The 25,392-nt window shown below is 44.1% G+C and overlaps 1 protein-coding gene across 1 annotated transcript in view; it reads left to right on the plus strand.

The window, feature by feature from the left end:
- Positions 1–25,392, plus strand: part of CFAP69 (cilia and flagella associated protein 69) — a 599,649-nt gene that overhangs the window by 136,165 nt on the left and 438,092 nt on the right. The window contains exon 2 of the mRNA XM_078663586.1: positions 21,485–21,547. Coding sequence (XP_078519712.1) covers positions 21,485–21,547 — 63 coding nt within the window. The remainder of the gene's footprint in view (positions 1–21,484; positions 21,548–25,392) is intronic.

Genomic DNA, 25,392 nt, shown 5'->3' on the forward strand with positions numbered 1-25,392 from the left:
GTCACATACTGTTCTATGAAAGACTGTACAGAGTTATCACTGTCTGTTCCAAATTTCGGTGCATCTTTTATCCATATCAGCATGTGAATATGAGGGGCACCTTTTGCTTTGTACTTCTTACCCCAAAAGGAATCAGTTACTTTACCAAGAGGAGGATGTGTTTTGTTGCAGATGAAAGATCGCATGGCTTGGAACCTGTGGTTAAAATATCTAAAAATATTAGCAAGATCAAATGAATAAAGTTCTCCTACTGTCTTCACATTGATGTGCTTAATATTTTAGTTCACTTGTCTCAAAATTCAAACAGGTTTTCCCACGCGAACTCGGCACAACTGAGTGTCAAATACCAAGTGAGTGCACCTAAGTTTCTCAATATATATTCGAATTTTCCATGATGAGGATACCAATACTTGTTGTGCAACGTTAGCGTGCCATCAAATTCATCAAGTTATATTCTAACTTTTCATACTTTCCATGAACTTTCTCGACAAATTCCTTTGCAGATAGATTTTGAAGATTAACTCCTTTCTTTAGGATATGGTTTACAGCATATGAAAGTTCAGATAAGTCACTTTCAAATAGAAGATGGAAAATGTACGGAATGCACTTACGAAACCTTGGTTCCTCTGAATGTAATCTGGTTGACCCGTATTCAGCTGCTGATATCTGTACGGGGCGGTCATTTTACCACCTGCTCCAGTGGAAGAAAGTTGTGGAAAGCAGCGAGCCTCAAAACGTTTCTCTCACACACTCATTGCAGCTCCTTTGGTTCTTTCATTTGACAGAGGTCAATAGCATCAACAATTACTTCTTTAGAATGCAGAGGATTGGTGCTGTAGTGCTCATAAATCTCTTCTGATCTAGATTGATCCACTTTTTCAATCTGTCCACTTGATAGTAATGTTTCACCCGCCATGTACGTTCTATCTTGAACAACATCAACATATTTATAATGAATATTATTTTGTACCAGGGATATTATTCCTTTTTTTAAACTTTATTAACATCCACAACTTTTCCTATAAGGCCTTTCTGTAGCTCTGCTGGAGGTAACTTACCTGTCTTCGGTTCCATATGAACTATTGCTTGAAATGGGTGTACACATTGTGTGAGTATTGATTCATAAACATTTAAATCTCGTAGTTCTTACGGAATAGATACTAATTCTAACTTGTTATGTACTGCTCTTGCTGGCCTTTTGTTTTCCTCTTACTTATCATAGCAACAAAGCAGTACTTGCATATAATTTGTTGTGTGGACAACTCAAATCATTCCTCTACAAATAAATGAACAGCAAATTCTTGCCACTTATCTCTGTTCAGTTTTTGAGAATACAACTACATTGCGAGTTTCACTTTTGTAGTCAGCAACCAATTCTAATAGAGTTATGTTTCTCAGAAGAAACTGTGGTAAACTTCCTAATCTCTACTGTAAAGTTATCAACACTAATACCTTTTTCCTGTTCCTCTACACCTGAACATACCAACACCTCATTTTCCCTAGACTCCTGTTCAGAACCAAAGAAACAAAACTGAACATGTTCACAAACTTTTTCTACCTCTGCTACTGTACCATGCAAAAGGGCTCTATTTATAAACATAGGGCAGGAGTTTTGACATAGTAAAGCCTCCTTACTAAATTTCGAATTTTAGAGTGGTGAGCAGCTAACATTCTAAAGAGATGGAAGCTGCTTTGGCATATTTTCTTTGATAGACATGCTAGTGAATGTCCCTGTAAATGTGTATACTTCCTTACTTTGCATTGATCTAATCCTTGCAAAATCTCGATTTTATGTTTCAGAGTTTTGCATGGAAAGTTTGATAGGAAACTTGTCAATATATCAATAGATTCCTGCTGAACACTGCAAATACTGCTTCAGTTCCATTTGTATATAGGGATCTGTCTGTGCCTTCCTTGTATCTCTTCAGCTATCACTTCCTCAACATTCCTAGGAACCATCTCCTCTTTTGGAATAAGAGTACCATCCTTCACCTCATAACATCGACCAGTTGTTTCAACTACATGCACTAATGTGTTCTCTTGGAAGTAGCTTTCTTCATTAAAGAAAGGCTCAGTACTGGAAGTATGCTTCTATTCACCACTGAACACTTTGCAAAACTTACTGCTATTCTCAAGTCTTTTCTTTGGGCTTCTTCTTATGGACAACTCTGTTTTTATCCAGTGTTCTCATTATGCTCAGAATCAAAATAAATAGCTTCCTCTTCAGGGCAAATTCCTTATCAACTTCAGCCTCAACACGTTCCTTTTGTTTGACTGCTTCTCTTTTCCTTTTATACTGTTTCAAAGGTCAGGAGATTCTGAATTACCCTACTGCAAAACATTCTGACTCTTATTACCTTAAACTACTTCTGTCTTCTTGGTAAACTATTTGTTTTCTTGTACAATTTATTTCTATTAATGTCACTTGCTTTTTTTTCTTTCTTAGCTAAATTGAAACCTCACTTTGTTTAGCTTGCTTTTGCTCACTTTTCAGATTTCCCCATACTTTTTAAAGACACTTTTTAGTTTTCTTACATCACCTTTTTTCTCTTTAACCACGTTGTCTACATTCTCTTCCTTTTGTTTCTCTGTTGTAAGAAGATAATATCCTTGCTTTTGTTTCTTTCTTGTTTCAGTTTTTTGGGGCATTATAATTCTCTGGTTTTAAGTAGAAGTCTGGAAAGAAAAAACAAATCCAACCATTTAGCTTCTCATTACATACTATTAAATTACATATTTTAAACTTTTAACTGCCAGCATAAACAGTTATTAATTTCAATGTTTATATGTGTCTGCCTCTACCTCTCTCAACATATGCATCAGCCTGTGCCTGGGTATTCTACGATATGCATCAGTGTGTCCATTGGTATCGAAGCATATGCATCAGTGTGTCTCAGGGTGTCTCACTGTGTACATAAATGAGTGTTTGGGTGTGACACTGTATGAAAAAGTGTCTGGCTGAGTCTATTAGTGTATCCATTAGTGTGTAATTCGGTGTGTTAGTCTATGCATGACTATATACCTACATATGTTAGTGTAATAATAATAATAATAATAATAAATTCTTTATTTCGGTTTGTTCACAGTGGAAAAACCATAAAAGACACAATATTCAACATTCATTACATTTTTATATAGTTAAAAAGAGAAAGCTATTGTCAAAAGATTATTTAAAAAGTTTTTCTGTAACAGACTGCATTGGTTAGCAACAATAAGACGATTTATAAGTTATTTCTGTGCTTGAGGATGCATTTTAAAAAATTGCTCATGAAATAACAAACATTTTCTGATTCCAGCATTTGGAGTCTAAGAAGAGCTGGTCTACATTGTCTGAGACCCCAAGTCCTTAAAATTGGTAATAACCAAATTTTTCTGTGGGTGCGGTGGAATTTGCAGAGCAAAATCACATGTAGGGTTGATTGTGTGGATACTCCATCGCACGGACAAGGAGAGAGAGGATCTTTCCAGCAGTTTTTCTCAGGAAACGTGACCAGTCTAAAAAATGAATTTAGTCTAAAACGTGTTAATAGCATTCTCTCGTAGATCGATAGTTGCAGAGTCAGATATGGATGGATGCCATGAGCTAATTGTACCATGTTCGCATGGACAACCGACATTTTCGTTGCATTTGATGATAATCTTAGCGATTCCAGGTGGCTTAGCGCTTGGCGTTTAAGAGCTCTCTTTGGAATGTCCCTGATGGTATCTGGGTTGAGGTAGCGGTGCTGGAGGTCTAGATATGTAAGAATTTTTTTTACATACGACAGCCACTTTATGCTAGAGGATTTTTCAAGCGCCATCGAGTCTGTGATAATAGACTGAGTCAGATTGTTTTTTTCAGATGCCCAAATGCGCCGCCACAGCATCACAGGTTCTATTTTAATTAGGTCCTCTATATAGGGAATTCCTAGTTCTTGATGCATAGCGTATGTTGAGGTACCTCTCGGCATTGCCAGGAGGAATCTAAGAAAGGTGTTCCCCGCCTTCTGAATATAGCTGGCGTCAACGTATCCCCAAACACCCGCGCCGTATGTGGCGGTAGCGAGGCACTTGGCGGTGTAGATTTTTAGTAGCTCCACAGGGGGCCTTTGACCAAGTCTCTGGGAGAAGCTCGTTAGAGCAGCTATTGATCTTTTGAAAAGGTTACCCCTTGTAACTACTGCTGGCTTCCATGTTAGGTGGTCGTCGATCATGATGCCCAGGTAGGGGTATTGGGAGGTCACGTCGAGTTTTTGAGCTTCAAGATGGATGGCTTTTGTTCTTAGGGAGCCCCTACCTGCTGTCATAACAAAGGTTTTCTTCACGTTTACCTTGAGGTCCAAATTGGTCCTAAAGGTCGTATACCTATTAAGTGAGTTTTGGAGCTCGCGGGGAGTGCGCGCGAGGTGACCGCATCATCCGCGTAGAGCAGAGCGGGAATCAGGCGATGGTTAATGCGTGGGAGGTCCCGAGCCCCCCTCAACATCTCCTCCTCCAAGCCATTTGTGTAGAGGGAGAAGAGGAAGGGGGCCAGGACGCAACCCTGCCTGACTCCTCGCCCTACGTTAAACGGGGCCGTCAGCTCGCCATTTACGCCGAATCGTACTCTAGCAGTAGCGCCAGAATAGAGTTCGCGTAAAAAATCCAGGAGGGGGGGATCTACTCCCATTTGGGCGAGAATTGTCCACAGCTTGGCGTGCGAAACGCAGTCGAAGGCTGCGGAGAGGTCTACAAAGACCATGTAGATATTATTAGCTTTGGCCTGTGTATATTTTCCCATTAGAAGGGTGAGGTTGAGGGCCTGTTCGACTGTTCCGAAACCCTCTCGGAAACCGAATTGGATGGTGGAGATGATGCAACGGTCCTCACTCCACTGCTGGAGACGCTCTAGGATCACTCTTCCCACTACTTTCCCGAGCGAGTCCAGCAGTGAGATGGGCCTGTAGCACTTTACATCTTGTCTGTCCCCCTTTTTAAAAACGGGGACCATTATTGATTTTGTCCAAGAGGATAGCACTCCCTCATGGACTGCAGCAGTACACACTCTTGTCAAAATCGGGGCCCAAAGATCTAGCTTGATTTTAAAGAAGTCCACTGGGACTCCATCGGGGCCTGGCGCTTTTCCGATTTTACTTTTCTGCAGAGCCTCCAATAGATCGGGAATATCGAAAACAAGCGGAATAGGATACTGTACTCCTGGGGTCGTTAAATCTTTTGCGGAAGAATTTTTAAAAATGTTGGAGAAGTGCTCGACCCATGTCTTTTCATCTATGGCGACTTCTATTCTAGGGGCGCCTGAATCCGATAGGTATGGGGTTCTGACTATACGCCAGAATTGCGTGCTGTTTTTCGAAGCCGCGCTCTCGTGGAGATCGGCCCACAATTTCTGTTTTAATTGGGCTGTTCTCAGTTTTCTTTCACTTAAGTATTTACGCCTTAGAAGTTGTATTTGGGCTACATCTCTTGGTTTATTGTGAAGAGCCAATTTTAAAGTTTTAAGGGCCTTCGTACAGTTGTGGTCAAACCACCTTTTCTTTATTGGATGGTTGGCTTTGGGTTTTGATGTCAATAGGGCCTTAATGGCGACCAAAATTTGGTGGAAGTTCTCTAGGACTTCCTCATGATCAGAGGATAGATCAAGGCATTTTAGGATGTTTGGGTATGTCTGTACTATAAGTTTTTTAGTGACTTCGGTCGGGTTAATTTTAACCCATCTGATTGTATAGCCATTTTGTTTGCCAATCTCTAGTTTATTTTGTCTTAGGGTGCTTGCAATCTCCACGTTTAGAGTATTGGTTGGTGACAGGTGCAAATTAACCTTTAAGGCTGAGTGGTCGCTGAGTGGATTGCCGATGACCTCGGAATCTTTGACCAGAGCCCGTAGGCCGGGTGATAGAAGTATATAGTCTACTGTCGTGGAGTGACCTCTGCCCACGTAGGTCGGACTAAATACATTAGGTTCTATTTGTTGATTATTCGCAATTTGCAGGTCCAGGTCGGAGAGGATTGAATTTAATAGGTTCCCTGCTTTACTGTGTGTAAAATGTGCCAGAGGAACATCGAGTTCATCTGCCATCCCACAACAAAGGGGGTTAGTCTTTAGGCATGGGTGGAGATTAAAATCTCCGCCCCAGATTAGATGAGATGTCTTATTGCCGGGTTTCCATTGATAGGATTTTTTCAGGCTCTCATGAATGTGTCCAAGGAGAATTAGGAATTGATCTTCCTGGAGGTTGTTATATATATTAGTCAGGAAGATAGTCTCCTTGTTAGCAAGGGTTAAGGAGAGAATTTGAAAGTTAGAATCCTGAGAAACTATAACAACTTTTGTCAGAGTCAGGGTGTTAGCTAAATAGGTTACTAACCCACCTCTGGGTCTTCCCATTGTGCTGCTTATAGCCGGGATAAAGTAAGATTTATAGCCTTGGAGGTGTAGTTCTTCTGTGATCCAGGTCTCCTGGAGGCAAATAATATGATATGGATTTAAAAAAATTTGCGCGCTCCCATCCTCGATTATGGAACGAAGACCTGCTACGTTCCAATAGAGGAGAGATATCGAAGAGGTCAGGGGAGTGGCCTCATTTAATTGTGCGACTAGGGGGACGTCTTCCAGGTTATGGGAGATCGAAGGACTGTTCATGTAGACCGGGCTAGGTGGTACATGGAGATTATTAGGTGTATTATCGGTTGATGGTCAGTCAACCATTTCAAGTCCACTGTACCTATTTTGCAGAGGGATGTTGTACCATGGGTCCCATCTAGGGTGGTCTCTGGCTAACTGTCTTTGTTGATAGGGTCTCCTATCTTCCCATCCTCCCCCTTGATAGCGGGAAGGTATTTTGTTCCAGGAATAATCAATGTCGTAGGGTCTTGAAGGACCATGATACCTAAAGTTATCTGAGTCATTCTGTCTAGGGAGTGGGACTGTCCAAGGAGGCTCTTGTTCGTAAATATCATTTGGTTGTCTGAAGGGGTAGAAGAAGGAAAGTGATTTGATCTTAATACCACCCTTTGGGGTGATGTCCTCCCATGAGCAGATGTAGTCTGCTATTCTCGGATCCTCAAATGTGATCGCTAGGCAATCCCCGGGGATAGTTTTACGAGTGTTGCCCACCCAGGGTACTCTTACAACAGATCTGATCCTTCCCGTCCATGTGGACGGGATCAGACGGTTGGTCTGCAACCAGTGTTGGGCTTTATTTTTTAGAGACCAGGCAGGTTCAGAATTGGGGTCAGTAAGCTCAGGCACACCAGTCATAATTGCCACGTACGGCGAGGCTTCAGGAGGGAAAACTGCTGGAGATCTTGTTTTACCATTGTTTTTAACAGTGTTTCCCCTGGGCCTCGCCGATGAGGAGTTCGGACCTGGGTGCTGAGGGACCGGGGGTGTACTAGAAGATTTATTCGAAGTTTGATTAAGAATTTTGTTAGTGGTTTTGTTAGATGGCACTGTGATCGGTGCCGGAGTAATTGGGGTTCCTGGGGTCGTCAGAAGTGATATGTTTGTTAAGGGATTAGGGATCGACGGAGTGGTTAGTGACCTCTGGTTAGTAAGATTGGTGGGGGCAATGGAAATCGTGGTTTGGCGAGTCTTCTGTTGGGGATTAATCAAATGTGGCTTGTAGTTGGTTAAATTTACAGTGTGTAGCTTTTTTACGTTGTTTCCCCCTCCTTTTTGGGAGCCTACAGGGTGATCGTGATGCTGGTTTTTTATGAGCTGAAGAATCTGAGTCTCCAGGTTCACTAGTCTTTGCTCCAAGGGTTGCAGTGATTGTTTAAATATTATAGCTATTTTGGCCAATAAAGGATTAGGAACCTCCGATTCACTCGATCCCCTGGGGGATTGTATGTTAATTTGGGATTCCAGGGGAAACGAGGGGAATATTTCAGACTCTGAGTGATGTACTAGTATTGGGACGGCTAGATGTTCTGCTCTCGCCGGTCTCTCTTCTTGTGTACTTGGTAAAAGGGTCAAATTATTTGAGGTAGGGATTTTTGGAACCATCCTTTTTTTGCTTATCGCCCCCTCCCTCCTTCCCCTTTCTACCATTTTTTCTAGGGAGGAAATTGGTGGGGAAGTTTGCATAACTAGGTCCGGGGTTTTTTCAAGATCGGCGCTAAGCTGTGAATCAGCTAGTTGGGAGACTGATAGATCAACTATGTTGGGTAAACTGCGTCTCTCTCGCGTTCGGTTAGCCTCGGCTAATGTGGCTCCTCCTGCAGCTGGTGATCTAGCGTCCGCCAGGTTTCCCAGTGAGGACCTCTTAGCAAAAGCAGGTCCAAAGAGACCCTTTCTTCCATTAATGAGATACTTTGGTCTATGAACGAGTTCGCCTTTGTGATGAACTCGTCCATGGGCCCGAGGAGTTTTCCAACGCTACCCGGGGCTTTTAATTTGGTGCCTCTGGTGACAACCATTTTTCTCAAAGTGATCGAATACTAGTGGGGCTATGTAGTTAGTGAGAGCACATACAATGGACAGGGGAAGGGGAGTGGGCCAGACCAGACTCTCCGGGCCTCGAACGGCCTCAAACGGCCCGCTCTTTGCCCGGTCTTCGCCCCGGGCTGCGTCCCGCGCGCGTCCCGCGTCGCGGTTGTGATGCTGTTGTTAATGAACTTGTCGGCGGTGGGCGTGTCCGTGGGCGTGGCCGCCGGGGGAAGAGGAACCAGCTGAGGAAGATGGAGGATGCTGGTCCTCGCAGTCCCCCGGCTAGCTCCTGGTAGTTCGCCCAAGCCTCTACCCTCGGGTCTCAAGCCGGGAGCGCGAGGCTGGCTCTGCCGATTGCAGAGCTCGCTCCCACCAGCGAGTCCTCGGCAGGGGAGGCAGCAGTCCGCAATTCGGGAGAGATTGTAGAGTGGACCTTCAATGTGTCCTTAGCACAGCAGGCAAACAGCGTTCTATTTGGCAAGTGAGTGGCACCCGCGAAGCGGGTGCCACGAAATGTTTTGAGGGCGGTCGGCAGAGGGCGTGTCCGTGGGCGTGGCCGCCGGGGGAAGAGGAACCAGCTGAGGAAGATGGAGGATGCTGGTCCTCGCAGTCCCCCGGCTAGCTGCTGGTAGTTCGCCCAAGCCTCTACCCTCGGGTCTCAAGCCGGGAGCGCGAGGCTGGCTCTGCCGATTGCAGAGCTCGCTCCCACCAGCGAGTCCTCGGCAGGGGAGGCAGCAGTCCGCAATTCGGGAGAGATTGTAGAGTGGACCTTCAATGTGTCCTTAGCACAGCAGGCAAACAGCGTTCTATTTGGCAAGTGAGTGGCACCCGCGAAGCGGGTGTCACGAAAGGTTTTGAGGGCGGTCGGCAGAGGGCGTGTCCGTGGGCGTGGCCGCCGGGGGAAGAGGAACCAGCTGAGGAAGATGGAGGATGCTGGTCCTCGCAGTCCCCCGGCTAGCTGCTGGTAGTTCGCCCAAGCCTCTACCCTCGGGTCTCAAGCCGGGAGCGCGAGGCTGGCTCTGCCGATTGCAGAGCTCGCTCCCACCAGCGAGTCCTCGGCAGGGGAGGCAGCAGTCCGCAATTCGGGAGAGATTGTAGAGTGGACCTTCAATGTGTCCTTAGCACAGCAGGCAAACAGCGTTCTATTTGGCAAGTGAGTGTAGCAAACACTGTCTGCTTGGGTGTACATGTGTGTATATCAGTGCCTGCATGGTTGTGCTACTCTATCCATCAGAATGTACTTGCATATATATCCCTGTCTGTCTGGGTGTGTCAGTGTATGGATCAGTGTGTGCCTGAGTGTGTTAGTTTATTGGCCAGTGTGTGATTGGATGTGTTAGTGTGTGCCTATATGTGTCAGTGTATGTGTAGCTGTGCCTCTATATGCATCAGAGTGTACCTGGGTGTCTTAGTTTATGCATAAGTGTTTGCCTGGGTGTATTAGTGTATGTGTCAGTGTGTGTCTGGCTGTGTCCGTTTGTGCATAAGTGTGTACCTGGGTGTGTTTGTGTATACATGACTCTGTTTGGGCGTGCCAGTGTATGTATAAGTGTGTGCCTGGGCGTCTTATTGTATGGGTCAGTGTGTGTTAATGTGTGTGTTAGTATGTGTCTGGGTGTGTCAGTGTGTATATTAGTGTATGTGTGGTCATGTTACTATATGCATCAGAGTTTACCTGGGAGTGTTAGTGTATTCATAAGTGTATTCCAGTCTGTGACAGTGTATGCTTCTATCTGTACGTGGTTGTGTTAGTATATGCATGCATGTGTGCCTGTGTGTCTCAGTGTATGCATTAGTGGGACTTTATGGCTTAGCAAGGGATTTTAAATTAAATGCCTACTCAACCTAGCCGTAAAATTGCACATATAGACTATGCAGCAGCAGACCTAAAACACCTTTAAAGGGCTACTTGTCTGCATGGTTGAATAGGGGTATTTGTACTTCAATTGTACTCGATAAATAACTGTATTGGTCTTTCTCTGAGTGTTTCACTGTATGTGTAATGACTAAGTTGCTATATGACTAGCTGTCTGAGTATCTATGGGTCTCTATATGTGTATGTAACTGGCTGTATGGATTACTTGCTGGTTGTATTAGTGAATATTCGGTTTATAATTGTGTGTGTGTGTGTGCAACTGGCTCTATCACTGCTGGATACATAACTGCTCTACGGACATATGACTGAATGTGTAAATGCCTCTGTCTCTGTCTGAATGACTGGGTGAGTGTCTTGATACTTTTGTAAATATGTATGTAAGTTGCAGTATAGGTTGTATACTGGATGTTTAGCTGGGCACATACGTCTGAAAGTGCGCGTGTGACTCACTGAAACGTAAAAGTACATGTCTTATCTTCTAAAGAGACAGCACCCTGCTCTATGGCCGACACACACCCTGCCTTAGGGGTGACTTATATCTAGTAGAAGGAAAGCTTAAGGCTTGGTAAGCAGTTATCAATACCATGTCAACCTGGCATTAATACTGCACACAGCCTCTGCAGTAGCTGGCCCAACGCATGTTTAACAGCCTGCTTGTCTAGATGGCTGTCGTACTGAATGTGTAAGTAACTATAAAGCTATATGACTAGCTTTTCTTAGTTTCTCTCTGGGTCTCTATATGTGTGTGTAACTGACTATATATATATATATATATATATATATATATATATATATATATATATATATATATATATATATATATATATATATATATATATATATATATATATATATATATATATATATATATACATACATTGGGTGAGGACGGGAGGGAGGGAGGGTTTAGAATCCGATACATAGAGTGTTGAGGTTTATAATTGTGTGTGCAACTGGCTCTGTTACTGCTGGATTCATAAGTGCTGTATGGACATGTAACTGAATGTGAAAGTGCCTTTGTCTGACTGACTGCTTTTGCAAATATGTCTGTGAATTGTAGTATGGGTGATAGACTGGATGTTTAACTAGGTATATGGGTCTTGAAGTTTGCATGTGACTCACTGAAACTTCAAAGTACATGTATTACCTATTAAAGACATAGCACCCTACCCTATGGGCTACCTACACCCTACCTTGGGGGTGACCTATATCTTGTCGAACGAAGGTTTAAGGCTTTGTGAGGGGTTCTCAATACTAAGTCAACCTGGTAGTAAAACTGTGTAAATAGAGTCTGCAGTAGCAGGCATAAATGCATGTTTAAAGGGCTACTTATCTAGATGGCCGACTAGGAGAGCCAGTACTTCTGTACAATTCTAAATAAGTGTAACCAGTCGCTCCCTGGGTGTGTTACTGCATGTGTAAGTAACTATAACTCTATATGGATAGCTGACTTAGTTTCTCTAGGTGTATATGAGTATGTAACGGACTGTATATATATTACTTACTGGCTCTATTACTGAGTGTTGGGGTTTATAATTGTGTATGTAACTGGTTCTGTTACTGCTGGGTGACCTATATATAGTAGAAGGGAAATGTAAACCTTGGTAAGAAGTTTTAAATGTTAACTTGACCTGGCAGTAAAACTGTACACACAGCATCTGCTGTAGCAGCCACAGCTAATGTATAAACGCCTACTAATCTGAATGAGTGACTAGGAGTATCACTACTTGAGTAAACATCTAAATAAATGTATCAGTTCCTCTCTCGCTATGTCACTGAATGTGAAATTAACTAAGTCACAATCTCTTTATGTCTATGTAAGTGGCTGTATATATTACTTACTGCCTTTATTACTGAGTGTTGGCTTTTATAAATATGTATGCAAGTGCCTCTGTTACTGCTACATATATAAGTGCTGAATGAGCATGTCACTGAACATCTAAATGCCTCTGAGTCTCTCTCACAGGGTAGGTGAATAACTCTGTTTTTCTAAATATGTATATAACTTGCACATGGGTGAAAGACTGCATATCTAACTATGCATAGGGATCTCAAAGTACACATGTAACTCATTGAGATTATAAAGGTAACGTCTAACCCTGTAAGCACGTAGCACCCTGCCCTATGACTCACTTACACACTACCTAAGGGGTAACTAGTGCGCAGTAAAACAGAAGTTTAAGCTCAGCAAGAAGTTTTAATGCCAACTCAACCATGCAGTAAAACAACACGTGCACAATCTACAGTTCCAGGACAACACATGATGAAAGGACTTCTCGCAAACCTACTCTCAGACCCAGACAGATAAACGCATACTCACTCACACACCCACAGAGACACATGCACATCCATTCATAAACCCACCAAAACACTCAAACACCCACTCACAGATCCTCTCACAGACTACAGTTTGTTTAATGCCCTTCCCCCCCACACTCTTAGCATAGTTTCCATAGCAACACCCTTTAGAACACCCTCATGAACCAGAATGTCACAAATTTTCAACACATTCTAGAAGTAGCACATTACTGTCCAACTCAACTGCAGTAGATGTGGTCGACTGTTTGCAATTAAAAGCATATTCAAGATTGCATTACATTTTTTTATTTTTACCATAGCCAATCACACTTGTACTTATTTTTCCTTAAAAATCACTACCTCATTTTAGCTACCTGAATATTTGCACTATCTAATCGAATATGTCCTTTTTCAAACCAGGACCTGACCTTCCTTTTAACTGCCTTTCATTTAAAAAACTGTCTCATTCTGCTCCTGCCTTCTCCTTTATACTACTCCTCCTTCCCTTAAAAAATTGTTAGAGTGTGGATTGTGGGTAAAAGCTTTGTGTGTGGGCTAGTGAGTGTGCTAGAAAGAGTGCCATTAACAGGGACCTGGGTTTGCCTAATGTGGACATAACTTGTATTGGCCAGAGATGGTTAAAATTGCATCAATAGCTGCCTTTGGTTGAAAGCACTGCGGATAGCGAACACCCTGAGCTCATGATTGTGCACTGTGGTGGTAATGACCTAGGCACACTTATTGGAGTAGGACTGGAAATCCTAATGAAGGATACCTTTGCTCAATTAATGGCACTTTTCCGTCGGTCTACCTTCACATTCTCTAAGATATGCCAAAGGCAGAAATGGAAGTGGTCAAACGAGTTCCGTCCACAGATATACAAAGCCAGGAAACATGTCAATAAAACTGTTTCTGCATTCCTCAGAGACTATAAGATGGGCTCTAACTACAACTTGCGATTTGACATGGAGGTTGTTAGACCCAGCGGTTTCTGGCTGGCTGGAACGCATCGAAGCCAGGCCGAATCCACTGTCCGAGATGGGAGGAGTACGATAAACTGTGGTAGCTTGGCACAGCGGAGTCAGGCTTATCCTCAGGGTCAAAGTGTCAAGTATTGGCACAACCCCCACTCTTGCAACACACTGTGTACACTGCAAAAAGACTCCATACCATGTGTATAAAACACTGGTCTTTGTATTGCACACACATTGAAATGAAAACAACATTCACAGTTGGCTATATACGTTATAGTTATATGCAATTCTTTAACTTTTCCATTAGCAGCAGGACGGCATGAACACATATGTACTAGTCCTAGATATTCACTTGCCCTGCTATCTCCTCAGCGTCATGAGCAACATAAACCCAAGTGCGTAGTTCCCAGAGGTATTCATGATCCAAGCAATCCCTCCCACATCAACAACAACAGAAACGCATATGCAGGCTGTTCAGAGGTATTCCACTTTCCTGCTAACACATTAGCTTAAAGCACGACATGCCCAATATCCGTTGTAATGTTTAAGAAATCACAGGTTCTGACTATGCCTAAAGACCTAGCCCCTCAGCCACTCAAACTACACCAGCCAGCGTTGCACGTTGTACCCGCTCGCGACACTTTGATTAGATTGTCCATCTAAAGCAGAAGGAAAAAGTTACGTGTTCTTGTCCATCGAGATTAGGTCCTCAGGCACCCAGCAGCACCATCACAAGTGTGGGATCATTGTCCCCCATGTAGGCAAAAGACTGTGACACTGGAAGCTGGCGCGCTACCAATTTGGCAAATGTTTCCCCACCGGTGGAGGTGCGAGCTGCAGTTGCTTTTGGCAGCCAACTGTAGGATCCAGTCACGATATTCTCAAAAACTGAGTGCCTTGTGGCGTGGCGTGGGTCCTGGGAGAAGGATCTGGAAACCTCAGACTAAGGCTGACACTGTAGTCCTCGTGATCTGAGGTCGGAGACAGTCTAGGCTGCCAGCTTGGGTCCAGTGTACTTGGCAAACTTCCCCCAACACCCCTCGGACACCACACGCTACGGAGTTCAAACTAGCACAGGTTTCTGGTTGTAAGAAGGGTCCTTCGGACTCAACAAACATCGCCCTCACTCCTCGAACTCCTCACGCTACGGCACCCCCAGGTGGGCCGCTGATCATTACGAGCACATTCCCCGGCATAGTGTGATTGTTGCACACGTCGGGAAGGTCCTTGTCCCAACTGATCATCACTTCCACCCATTTCTGACGCACCCTGCGCGGTCCTCACGATCTCGTGGAAATGGAGAGATCTGTTCTGTCCCTGGTATCTTGTGGACAGGAGGCCAGTCATCCGGCCCTTGGAGAATGCTTAGGGACCAGAGCCACAACAGTTGGCAATTAGCTGCTGGCCTGCAACATCCAGGCAAAATTCACCAAGTGATTGTCCTCTTCCTAGAGCATGACAAGCCTCAGGCCACCACAGGCCTGCAGATAATCCAGTTGCAGTCCCTTCTGCCTTATTGGTTCCTCTTGCCGATGTTTTAGCATCAACCTAGCATAGTATGGTTCCAATCCCCAAAAGCGTCTCTAACTCCTGACTGCAGATCCACAGTAGTTGTACCCACAATGGCCTTTGAAAATGATATCAGTTCAAAAGGCTACCTTTGAAATGCACTAGCCCACTCTAAATGTTGTCCTATCTTCCATCCGACTCCGGGAGGCTTGATTAATATCCAAGACCCTGACCCTTGGAATGCAGGTGCCAATTCCACCCCCTCTTATATGTCTCAAGAAGGTCCCTCAGACTCAATTCTTCAGTTTCCCTTGAGCTCCTAGTTTATGACTGTCTTATCAGGAATGCACAGATATAGCTGTACCCCCAGCACCCAGATGTAGATTGGATACAGGCTGATAGACACATGAGCACCAAAATACACACTTTTCCAAAGTGATATTTCCACATTAGTAATGTCAAATCCCCTTGCACCACAGAGAGGATTTGCCATTACTAACTCATCAATATCAAACACTATACTGACACTTCTGCACGTAGGAAATACAGCTCAATAGCCTTTTCCCAGATCCCTCATTCCAATCCAATGCGGGAAGCAGGCCCTACCGTACGAACACACCCTCCGGTGCCATTCACGACCAGTGCATGTAGCTCACATGCCCTACCTCTTCCCCACACCACACCCTGCCCCCAGTTGGCACTCCGATATAGCGAGAGACATGCAGAACCTTTGCAAGTAGCTTTTTCCCAGTAGATCTGTTCCACCTATTATCAGGCAACCCTAGTTCACTGGTACATAACCTGGCAAAGGGCACCAACAGCCACCAGTGTCCAGAACCAGATTGGGGTTGATAATCCCGGATGCACTGGACCCATTATCCGCTCCCCGTCTCACCAGCTCAGGGATGGTCTCCTGAGCCTGGACCTCCAGCCCAGAGTCAAAACCTCAAGGCTGCACAGGGGCCAGGGGTGAGTTCTTGTGCCCCTTGCCCCCCTTTTGGAAGTGCAACACCCCCTGTTGAGGAGCGGTACCCCCTGAATCCTGAATGGGGTAACCCATTTGTCGGCCGCCCTCCCCGCATTCACCCTCCACTAGGGAAAACCCTTCAGTGGGTAATGTCCTGGTACTCCCCTCCTCGCTTGCTCACTCTGGAAATACAACATACCCTGGAGCTGCGTAGGAAGCATCATGGACCTCTGCCCACCCGTACCGTCCCTCCCTCCTCTGAGGAGGGATAGGGGAGCCCCAAACCCCCAAATCCATGGGTAATTGCCCTTGCTTACCTCCCCCACCCGAGGTAAGGGACCACCAGAACAACTCACTTTATATCCTTTCCCTAGTGCCTGCCCAGCCATCACGCTGGTCCAAGTTAACATGCTGCTACCAACTGGGCCAGACCTAGCCCCCTTGGCATGTGAATACGACCCTGTAGCGCTCAACCCTGGAGCCAACCACCTTTTTCACCTTCATAACACGCTTTTTCTTTGCCTTTCTTCCAGGCTCCACCTTGAGCCCCCTTTCTCCCTGCCTGTCCTTCAGTTCCTTGGGGGACTGACAATTAGAGAAGACACTGCTCCCTGCCCGAGAGGGCACTGCTTCCCATCCTTGAAGCTCTTGATCCTGGACAGCACCAAGAGGCAGACCCTGCCTCCCATTATCCACAACATCACTCTTCTCTGAATCCCTCAGAGGCACTCCTGTCCTCCAGCCTGGGCCTCAATTACTTTTGCAGCTCAAACTTTCTCCGGCGGACCTTAAAAGAAAATTTCAGGTCTGTGCAGAGCCTCCTGAGCTGGGTCACCAGCCCGGCTTCCCATTCCTGCCCAAACTCCCTCACAGCAAGTACCCCTGCTGGCTCTCCAGACTTAGACACGTCTGTTGTGAACACTGAAAGGTTTCCAACTTGAATGGCAAACCACGGGGAAAAAAACCCAAGGCAAGAATACTATATTGCTCACCAGAGTCTTAGCGAAACACTGTGTTGCTAGGGCTTGTGCTAGCACAAGTCCTATCCTGATCACCAAATGTTAGACCTAGCGGTTTTTGGCTGGGACACATCGAAGTCAGGCAGAATTCACTGTCCTATATAGGAGGACTACAATACAGTTATGTTCACCCTTGGGTACCTCGACACAGTGCAGTCAGGCTTATCCATGGGGTCAGAGTATAAAGTATGCACAATCCCGCCCTTATAATACACTATGTACGCTACAAAAAAAACCCACACCACATGTAATAAAACACTGGTCTTTGTATTACACATACATCAAAATCAGAACGACAAACACAGTTGGATATAAACTTTACACTTATATGCAATTGTCGAAGTCTTCCATTAGCAGCAGAACTTTCATAAGCATATATGTACTAGTCATAGGTATTCACTTACCACGTTATCCCAACATAAGCCCAGGTGCGTACGTCTCCGAGGTATCCACGATCCAAGTAATCCCTCCCGCATCAACACCGACAGAAACATATATGCAGGGTGGTCAGAGGTACTCCACTTTCCAGCTAACACATTAGCATAAAGCACGACATTCCCAATATCGCATTCCGTTACAGTTGTAATGGTTTAAGAAATCACAGGCTCTGACTACACCTTGTGACTCAGCTCCTCAGCCACTCAAACCACACCAGCCAACATTACACATTGATTAGGTTGTCGGGACCACCGCAAGCGGAAGTAAATGGTTACGTGTTCTCGTCCATCCAGATTAGGTCCTCAAGCACCCAGCCGCACCTTCATGAGTGTTGGATTACCATCCCCCCTGTACGCAAGAACTGTGACACTAGAAGCTGGCGTGCTTCCAATTTGGAGAATGGGTTCCCCTCTGGCAGAGGTGCAAGCTGCAGTTGCCAGAAGTCAATGGGATCTCGTGGACAGCAGGCCAGCCAACAGGCTCTTGGAAAGTGTTTAGGGATCCGGGCCATGACAGTTGGCAATAAGCTGAAGGCCAGCACCATCCAGTCAAAATCCACCAAGTGGTAGTCCCCTTCCTTAAGCACTACAAGCCTTAGACCCCACAACTCTGTGGATAATCCAGTTGCAGTCCCTCCTGTCCCAATGGTTCTTCTTGTCGATGTCCCAGCATGGTAGTATGGTCCCAATCCCCAAAAAAGTCTCTAACTTCTGAGGGCAGAGCCCCAGTACTTATACCCACAATAGCCTTTGAAGATAAGATCAGTTCAAAAGGCCACTCTCTAAAATGTTTCCTGTTTGCCATCCTACACGGGGAGGCTTGCCAATATCTGTAGTGGGGCTAAGACCCTGCCCCTTAGAATGCAAGTGCCAATTCCTCACCCTCTTATCCGTTCCAGGAAGGCCCCTCAGAGTCAGAGGTCTGCAGTTTCCCTTAAGCCCTAGTTCATGGCTGTCTTATCAGGAATGTGCACAGATGTAGCTGTCCCCCTAACAACCAGATGTGTATTGGTATTAGTAATATTGAATCCTCTTGCACCACCGGAGAGGATTTGCCATTACCAACTCATCAATATCAGACACTATACTGCCACTCTTCTTCATGTTGGAAATACAGCTCAATAACCTTTTCACTGATCCCTCATATCAACCCAATGCGAGAAGCAGGCTCTGCTGTACTGAACACACCTTCCGGTGCCATTCACTACCAGTGCATATAGCTTACAGGCCCTATCTCTTCCCGAAACCGCACCCTGCCCCCGGGGAGTACTCCGATATAGCTAAAGACCTGCAGAACCTTGGCAAGTAGCTTTTTATATGCCAAGCCGAGTAACAATAACCTGTACACACAGGCCCCACCAGGGCAAACCTGTGACACGTTTGAAGAGCTACCTCCGTGGGTGGCACAACTAGTGTTGCAGGCCCACGAACGAGCATTTGAGTTACATGCCCTAGGTATATGTCTTACCCTGAGACTAGGGACTTACAGCTAGCTCAAATCCGTCAATCATGTATTTTCCAATCACTAGTATGTATATGTCCAGTACAGCGCTTTGGCACTGATTTGCAGTGTTAAAAGGGCTCAAAGTCCTAAGGTTAGCACATAGATCCGCGGAAAACAAGAGGGACAAAAGCAGAAAGTCAGAGGAGAGCACCCTTTTCAACCGAGGGTATATATAGAAGGGATGGAGTTCACTTCACAGACCAAAGCAACAGAGTGAACTTGAAACAATGCTTCCTGTTTTATGTGGTTATCATCTACACACAATAAACACAAAGCCTCTTCTCAGAGACAACTTATTTCCCAAACACTGCTTCATGTTCCTTTGAAATACCTTTTGTTTTTTTGTTTTCACATTTGCGAATACTCCAAACAAAAGCAGGGACCACGCCCCCTTCATCACCACTCTGCAAACGCTCCTCCTAGTGCAGTGGTGTTTGGAGGATGAAGTACCCTTGGATGCTGAGGGTCCTTGGGGTCCAAGAACTCCTCCGGTGACCTTCATTAAGTCCCAGGCAGCAGAGTTGCTGAGAAGACTTGGAGGCAACTCCCCCTTTCTCCACTTCTTTGCAAACAAACCTCCTGGCGCAGTGCTGGTTGGGGAATGAATTTCAGTTTACTCCTGAGGGCCTCAGTCTACAGTGGGCTTCTTCCCCCAAGCAGCAGTGCACCAAGAGACGCATTTGCTGAGTGGTGGAAAAAGGGAGTGTGGCCTCTGACGACCATGCAGCAAACCAGGTGAGTAGGTCTTACTGGAGGTAACAGGAGGGCTTGTTGACCCCCCAAGGACGACTAGGGATTGAGCTGGTTTTGTGGAGCCTCACCATGGCAGTGAAGTGCTGTGGGGGGAAGTGGTGGTAGGGGGTGGTATTGAGTTGTAGGTAGTAAAGTGGAGATGAGCTTAGATAGTGTTAAGCTTAAGGATGATATTTTAATGGTGCAAGTGGTATGAGAGATTTTGATACTCGGACATTGAAGGAGCTAGTCACACAGTGTTAGGAGGTGGTAATGTTGGGAAATGCAGTAATATGATAGAGTAGTGGTGGGTAATGTATTGCAGCAGTGTAAAGTGGTAGTTCAGTGATGGGGTAGGACTGTAGTACTGAAGGGTGATAGTATTGTGCTTTGAAAAGACAGGAAAGCTTGTGAAGGGAAGTAGTAAGATGCTTGCAGTGGCAATGTATTTATTGGTGGCGGTTGGTAACTTTGTGCTCAGAGCAGTGCTAGGGTTGGTAGTGTATTGCGCTGTGGGTAGGTAGTGTAATCAAAGGGTCTTAAAGGAGGGGGTGGTATTTAGATGCACTAGTGGTTGTTTGTGCCAAGGTATGGAAATGGCATTGTTGTAGTTCAGCGATAGAATAGTAATAGGATAGTATTGGTGTGCTGGGGGTTTGTGGTTGTGCAGTGCTGGGAGGGTTCATGCAGTTTTTGGGAGTAGTAGTTTGGGTACTTTGAGGTGGTAGCACAGTGGTGGTAGGGCTGTTCTCTGAGGTGGCAATGTGATGGAGGGACAAGGGTTGGATTGAGAGTGAATGTGTAGTGGTGGGGGCTTATTTTACTTGGATTGATTGGCCAGTTGAGTGGGTATGATGGGGAACTGCTTTTGTACAGTGGATGGGTATGAGTGGTGGTAACTTGGTGGTGTGAGGTGGCAGAAGTGCAACTGTGAAGTGTCAGTTCTGGTGAGGGCTGATATTTGGCTATGTCCAGTGGGTAAGCAGGGTTAACGAATATAGTACTTAATCAAATATGACAATAATATGGCCAAGCATAGTAATTTTTGCATCAAAAATAGCTTTAAAGGACTTAACCTTGTTGATAATAGCAAAGCCTGAATTCCCAACTCTTGTAGAGGAATATTTGGGTATTTTCCATTTTAGGCAAAAAGATAGGATGCCAGCCAATAACTAGCTGCTTTAGACATGCTTACAAGGCTCCTGGCTCTATTCAGCAGAGAGGAGTGATTCAAATTCTCAAATGTTGCTGCCAGTTCAATGAGACTCAACAGGAGGTTGTCTCACTTATGTAAATTTTAGAACATTTGAGTTTTGATGTCCAATTATTATTCATCTTCTTTATCTCTTTCTCTACATCCACGTATTTTTATCATCTATTCAGTGTCTTTGAAAAAGGAATATATTTAAATTATCAATATTTGTTAGTTTCTCAATGAAAATGTAATAACCTGAGCGAGGTAGAAAATATACATTGCTTGATGATCTTCCAAAGAGTGACCATCAAACACCCCAACTAACCGGTTTAAAATTAATGTGAACATGTTATTCATATCACATCATCATCCTCATCCATCATCCTTGCATCAGGAATAAAGTTCAATGGCAAATTGCATTAATTTGTTTCTTAATTTGTTTTTGTTTTCCTAGAGAAATGTCAATACCTGAAGCATATGTGTGCATGCTTTGTAATAGTTATCAGTTTATGTTAGGGTATGACAGTCTTGGAAAATATTCACATTCAGATTTGTTTTAATTTTAGGATGTTCTGTTGAAATCTGTGGACTTGAGTCGTGTTGTCAAACTTTTAGAAGATCCGTTGTCTGTAAGTAGACTCTACAAATTAATAATTTACTGCATTAATGGTTGGTGTATATTTTGGTTGACAGAGAGCAACTCTCTTGCAAAATCTGAAACATAGACTGTTCTCCTCTCCTTTCCAATGCTTGTAGAAATGAAATTGGACGAGTCAAGTGTCTCCATCATTAACATTATTTAACATACTTTTGGAGACAACCTTACCTTTGAAGATCACCTTATAGAGTTCATTACTGACAAAGTGTTCTACTTTGATCATAATACATTCCTTGGTTATTTCAACCTGCATTACAGATGGGACTTGCCAAGCAGTGTTGAGTATATGAACTCATATAAGTTAATAATCTGGCTTAACTCTTAATCACACACATACACAAAAGGTTCTATCCTAGACCTCATAGTTATATGGAAAGGAATGATCAGATTTCAACTTTATGCCATTCAACATAACGTCACCCAAGTTCAGCAAACGTGAGCAAACTAGAAAACCCCAACTTTGAGTCAGAGACATCAAAAACTTCAACCTCAATTTCCTTGAACAAGCAGTACACAGAACACCCTAAACAATCCCCATTGAAAAATATACTAAAATGCTTACCATACACGTGCAAAGACTCCATGCCACAGCATCTTAGACTCTATTGCAGCCTTAAAGTAAAGAGCAAAAGATCAGCCCAGTGATTCTCAAAAGAATTAAATGACTAATGGAAAAGAGGAGCAGATTGACCATGAAAGCGGAACCCGTCTGCTCTTAATTTTGAAATTCTTAAAAAGGGAATGAAAAGTAAAAAAAATAATATATGCCACACCAAAGCAGCCTTAAACAGATGAAGAGTCAAGCAAAACAATAATCACTCTGAAAACCTTACAACTCTGTAAAAGAACTGTTGGTACCCTCCAATAAACTGAATCTCAACAACCTATTGGAGATAGAATTTATCTACAAAGTTATTTGAGGAAAATGTTAAAAAGATTGGACTCTCATTGTCAAACCTTCCATTCGAAGAGGACTGCCCTACACTAGTGCAGAAAAGATCCTCCACCTGGTATGACTTTAAAGCTGTCTGAAGTAGAAATCATGCAGGTCATCATGAAAAACAAACCATATTCTCACTTTGCAGTGCCAATAATCCAACAATCTTAAAGGAAATCAGGTATTATTTAACTCGGTTCTAGACCAAACTTCTCAACACTTCCTTCTGATAAGGAATAATGCCAGATTGCCTCAAAAAGGGACACATCACTCCTCTTACAAGAACTCTGATGTATACACTGAGGATCTGAACAATTTCTGACCATTCCTAAACCTGCAGTTTTTGGAAAATTCTGGGAAGGTGTATGGAGACATAGCTAAAATAGTTTATTTTTGACCTTAGCCTGCTGGATGATCGCTAGTCTATCATCTGAAAAGGCTGCATCATGGAATCAGCCATACTGAAAAACATTGATGATGCTCTGAGGTTTCTGGACTCCGTAGATGCATGAATCATGATCCTACTTGACCTTTCTTATGCATTCGACTCAGTAAACCATCCGTTATTTCTCAGGATACACACGAATGGAATAGACATTGATGGTAATGTGCTCAGTTGGCCCACCTCATACCTACACAACAAAGTCCAAAGATTAAAATTGACAAGGCTCTCTTCAATCCCACAAGACTAGACGGAGGGGTTCTTCAACCCTCCATATTATCAACAACACTCTTTATTTTCTACCCATACCTCTAGCCACACTACTGAAAAAAATACAAATTCCATGTCATTTTTATGTGGATGATTCACATCGCTACATGAAAATAACCTCACTAAATGGCATTCCAACAGTATCCTCCACGATTAAAGAACTTAAAGTGTGGTGAGTCTACAGCACTTAAAACTCCATTCTTTCAAAACAATTCCTACTCTTTGTGCCTGCAAAATGTAGCAAGTATCCCGATACAACAATAGCTCAACGACATGTTCATATAAGATCACAGGACAGTGATAGTTCAAAATAAAAAATCACTTGGCTTTAGTCTGGACAAATTCCTCAACTGACAAAAATATCTGGTAAGCTGCAAAGGCTTATCAGAGTCTGATCAACACACCTGAGCTGTGCCCCTGGTGAATTAGAACATGCAGTGCTAAAATTGATACATTTTGGTACAACATTTATAAACTTTCTAGACTCAAGTGAACGGAAGTAGGAACATGTGAAAGACAGATACCTACAAATGGCAACTAATAAGCTGGGGCCAGGCTCTTCTTTCGGAAATGATGTGAGAAGATATTGAAATGATGGACACTTCTAACTGCAGGTTCTACGCCTTGTGAATACACCCATGCGCCACAGCTCTGCATCAATTCCAACCCCCCCAGAAGTGATGCTGGAGTCAAATATATACACACCACCTCTGTGCGCTGATGTCCATTTCTTTCTTTCAGCTCCTTTGGACACGGATCCAGTGCTCGCTCCCTCAACCTTTTCTCATCTTGTTGGCAAGTTTTTTTTCTCAAAGAATTCTCTCATTATGCAAGGAAATATATGCCTTCTGAAGACTACAGGGTTTAAAACTTGTGCGACTGTCACAAACAGATGTCTTTGACAGATCCCCACTAGGTATGCCTCTAGTGCCTAGGTTCATTGCACTACTCCAATTCTTGGGAGGACTGTGCGCTGATGAATCCCAAGGCAATCCAGACATGCAAAGCCATGCTGTATGTCCCCAAACACCATTTGAAGGTGCATAAGGGCCAGTCCCGATCAAAGTTGAGGATACTGACCCATTTCCATTCTCGAAGATGTACCTGCAAAAGATCACACTCCAAATCGTAAGGTAAGTTCAATAAAAAAAATAAACATTGGAAGTTAAAGAAGGACTCTCCCTCTTCCGGCCTTTCTTCTCAGGAGAAATCGTGTAAACATCAAGGTACCTCCTGATCTCCATCCCCTACTGAGAAACCAATTCCACAGATTAACCCATTGCAGGCCAAATTTCCAGGTCCATTGGCAATGCCACCACAGGCTGAGACCTTATTGTGCATATTTGGCACCCCTCTGCTTCCCTCTGGTGTGCCTTCAAGTTCTAAGGATCCAAGGAGTCCTCCAGACAGGTTACTGTTGGTGGATCCATCTTTGACACTGTTTGCTCCTCTTGACTCTGCTGCAGGGTCTGCCACAATTTCAGGTACGATGTCTACCCTCACTTCCTATCTGGCACCATGATCTTTGCCGGTCTCTTATGCATCGACTGTGACACCAATGCTGCAGATGCCAGAGGAAGAATCCATATTCTTATCGGACTCAGAAGCAAATCCGATACAACCTTGATCAAAGTTGTGCACTCCACTTCCTTTGGCGTAGCCACTCCAACCTTATCCTGACTCCAATAGAACTCTACCTTCACATAGATTGCTCAAAATTAATTTTTGCTTTAGATTCAGAACACAGTCAAAAACATAGTCAACATGGTGATGGAGATAGCGGGAATAATGCATGGTGCTTCCCTTTATTATGATGAGGAAGATCTTTTCATGAACCTTTAGGATGCCAATCGGTTAGACACTTCGCCGGATGCTGGATTAAACTCTGCCACTGACCCGTCCACAGAGGAATCAGCTTATTTTGCTGTGTAATCAGATGGGTTCCTGAAGTTATACACCTGCAACTTTTGTCTGTTTAATTAAAGACTAATGTCCCGACAGAAGCCCAGTAAAATAGGCAGACTTCCACAGAGCCATTGTTTCCTTTTTTAATGAAGCCCTAACAGACACACTAATAGGTACTTAGGCCAAGCCTGGCTTTTGCCTGCTAGGCAACAGGCATGTCACAAGATACAGACCTGCCCTTGGTGATCCTTCCTCTCTGATG

Source organism: Lissotriton helveticus, chromosome 10, assembly GCF_964261635.1.
Source record: "Lissotriton helveticus chromosome 10, aLisHel1.1, whole genome shotgun sequence".
Taxonomy (NCBI): Eukaryota; Metazoa; Chordata; class Amphibia; order Caudata; family Salamandridae; genus Lissotriton; species Lissotriton helveticus.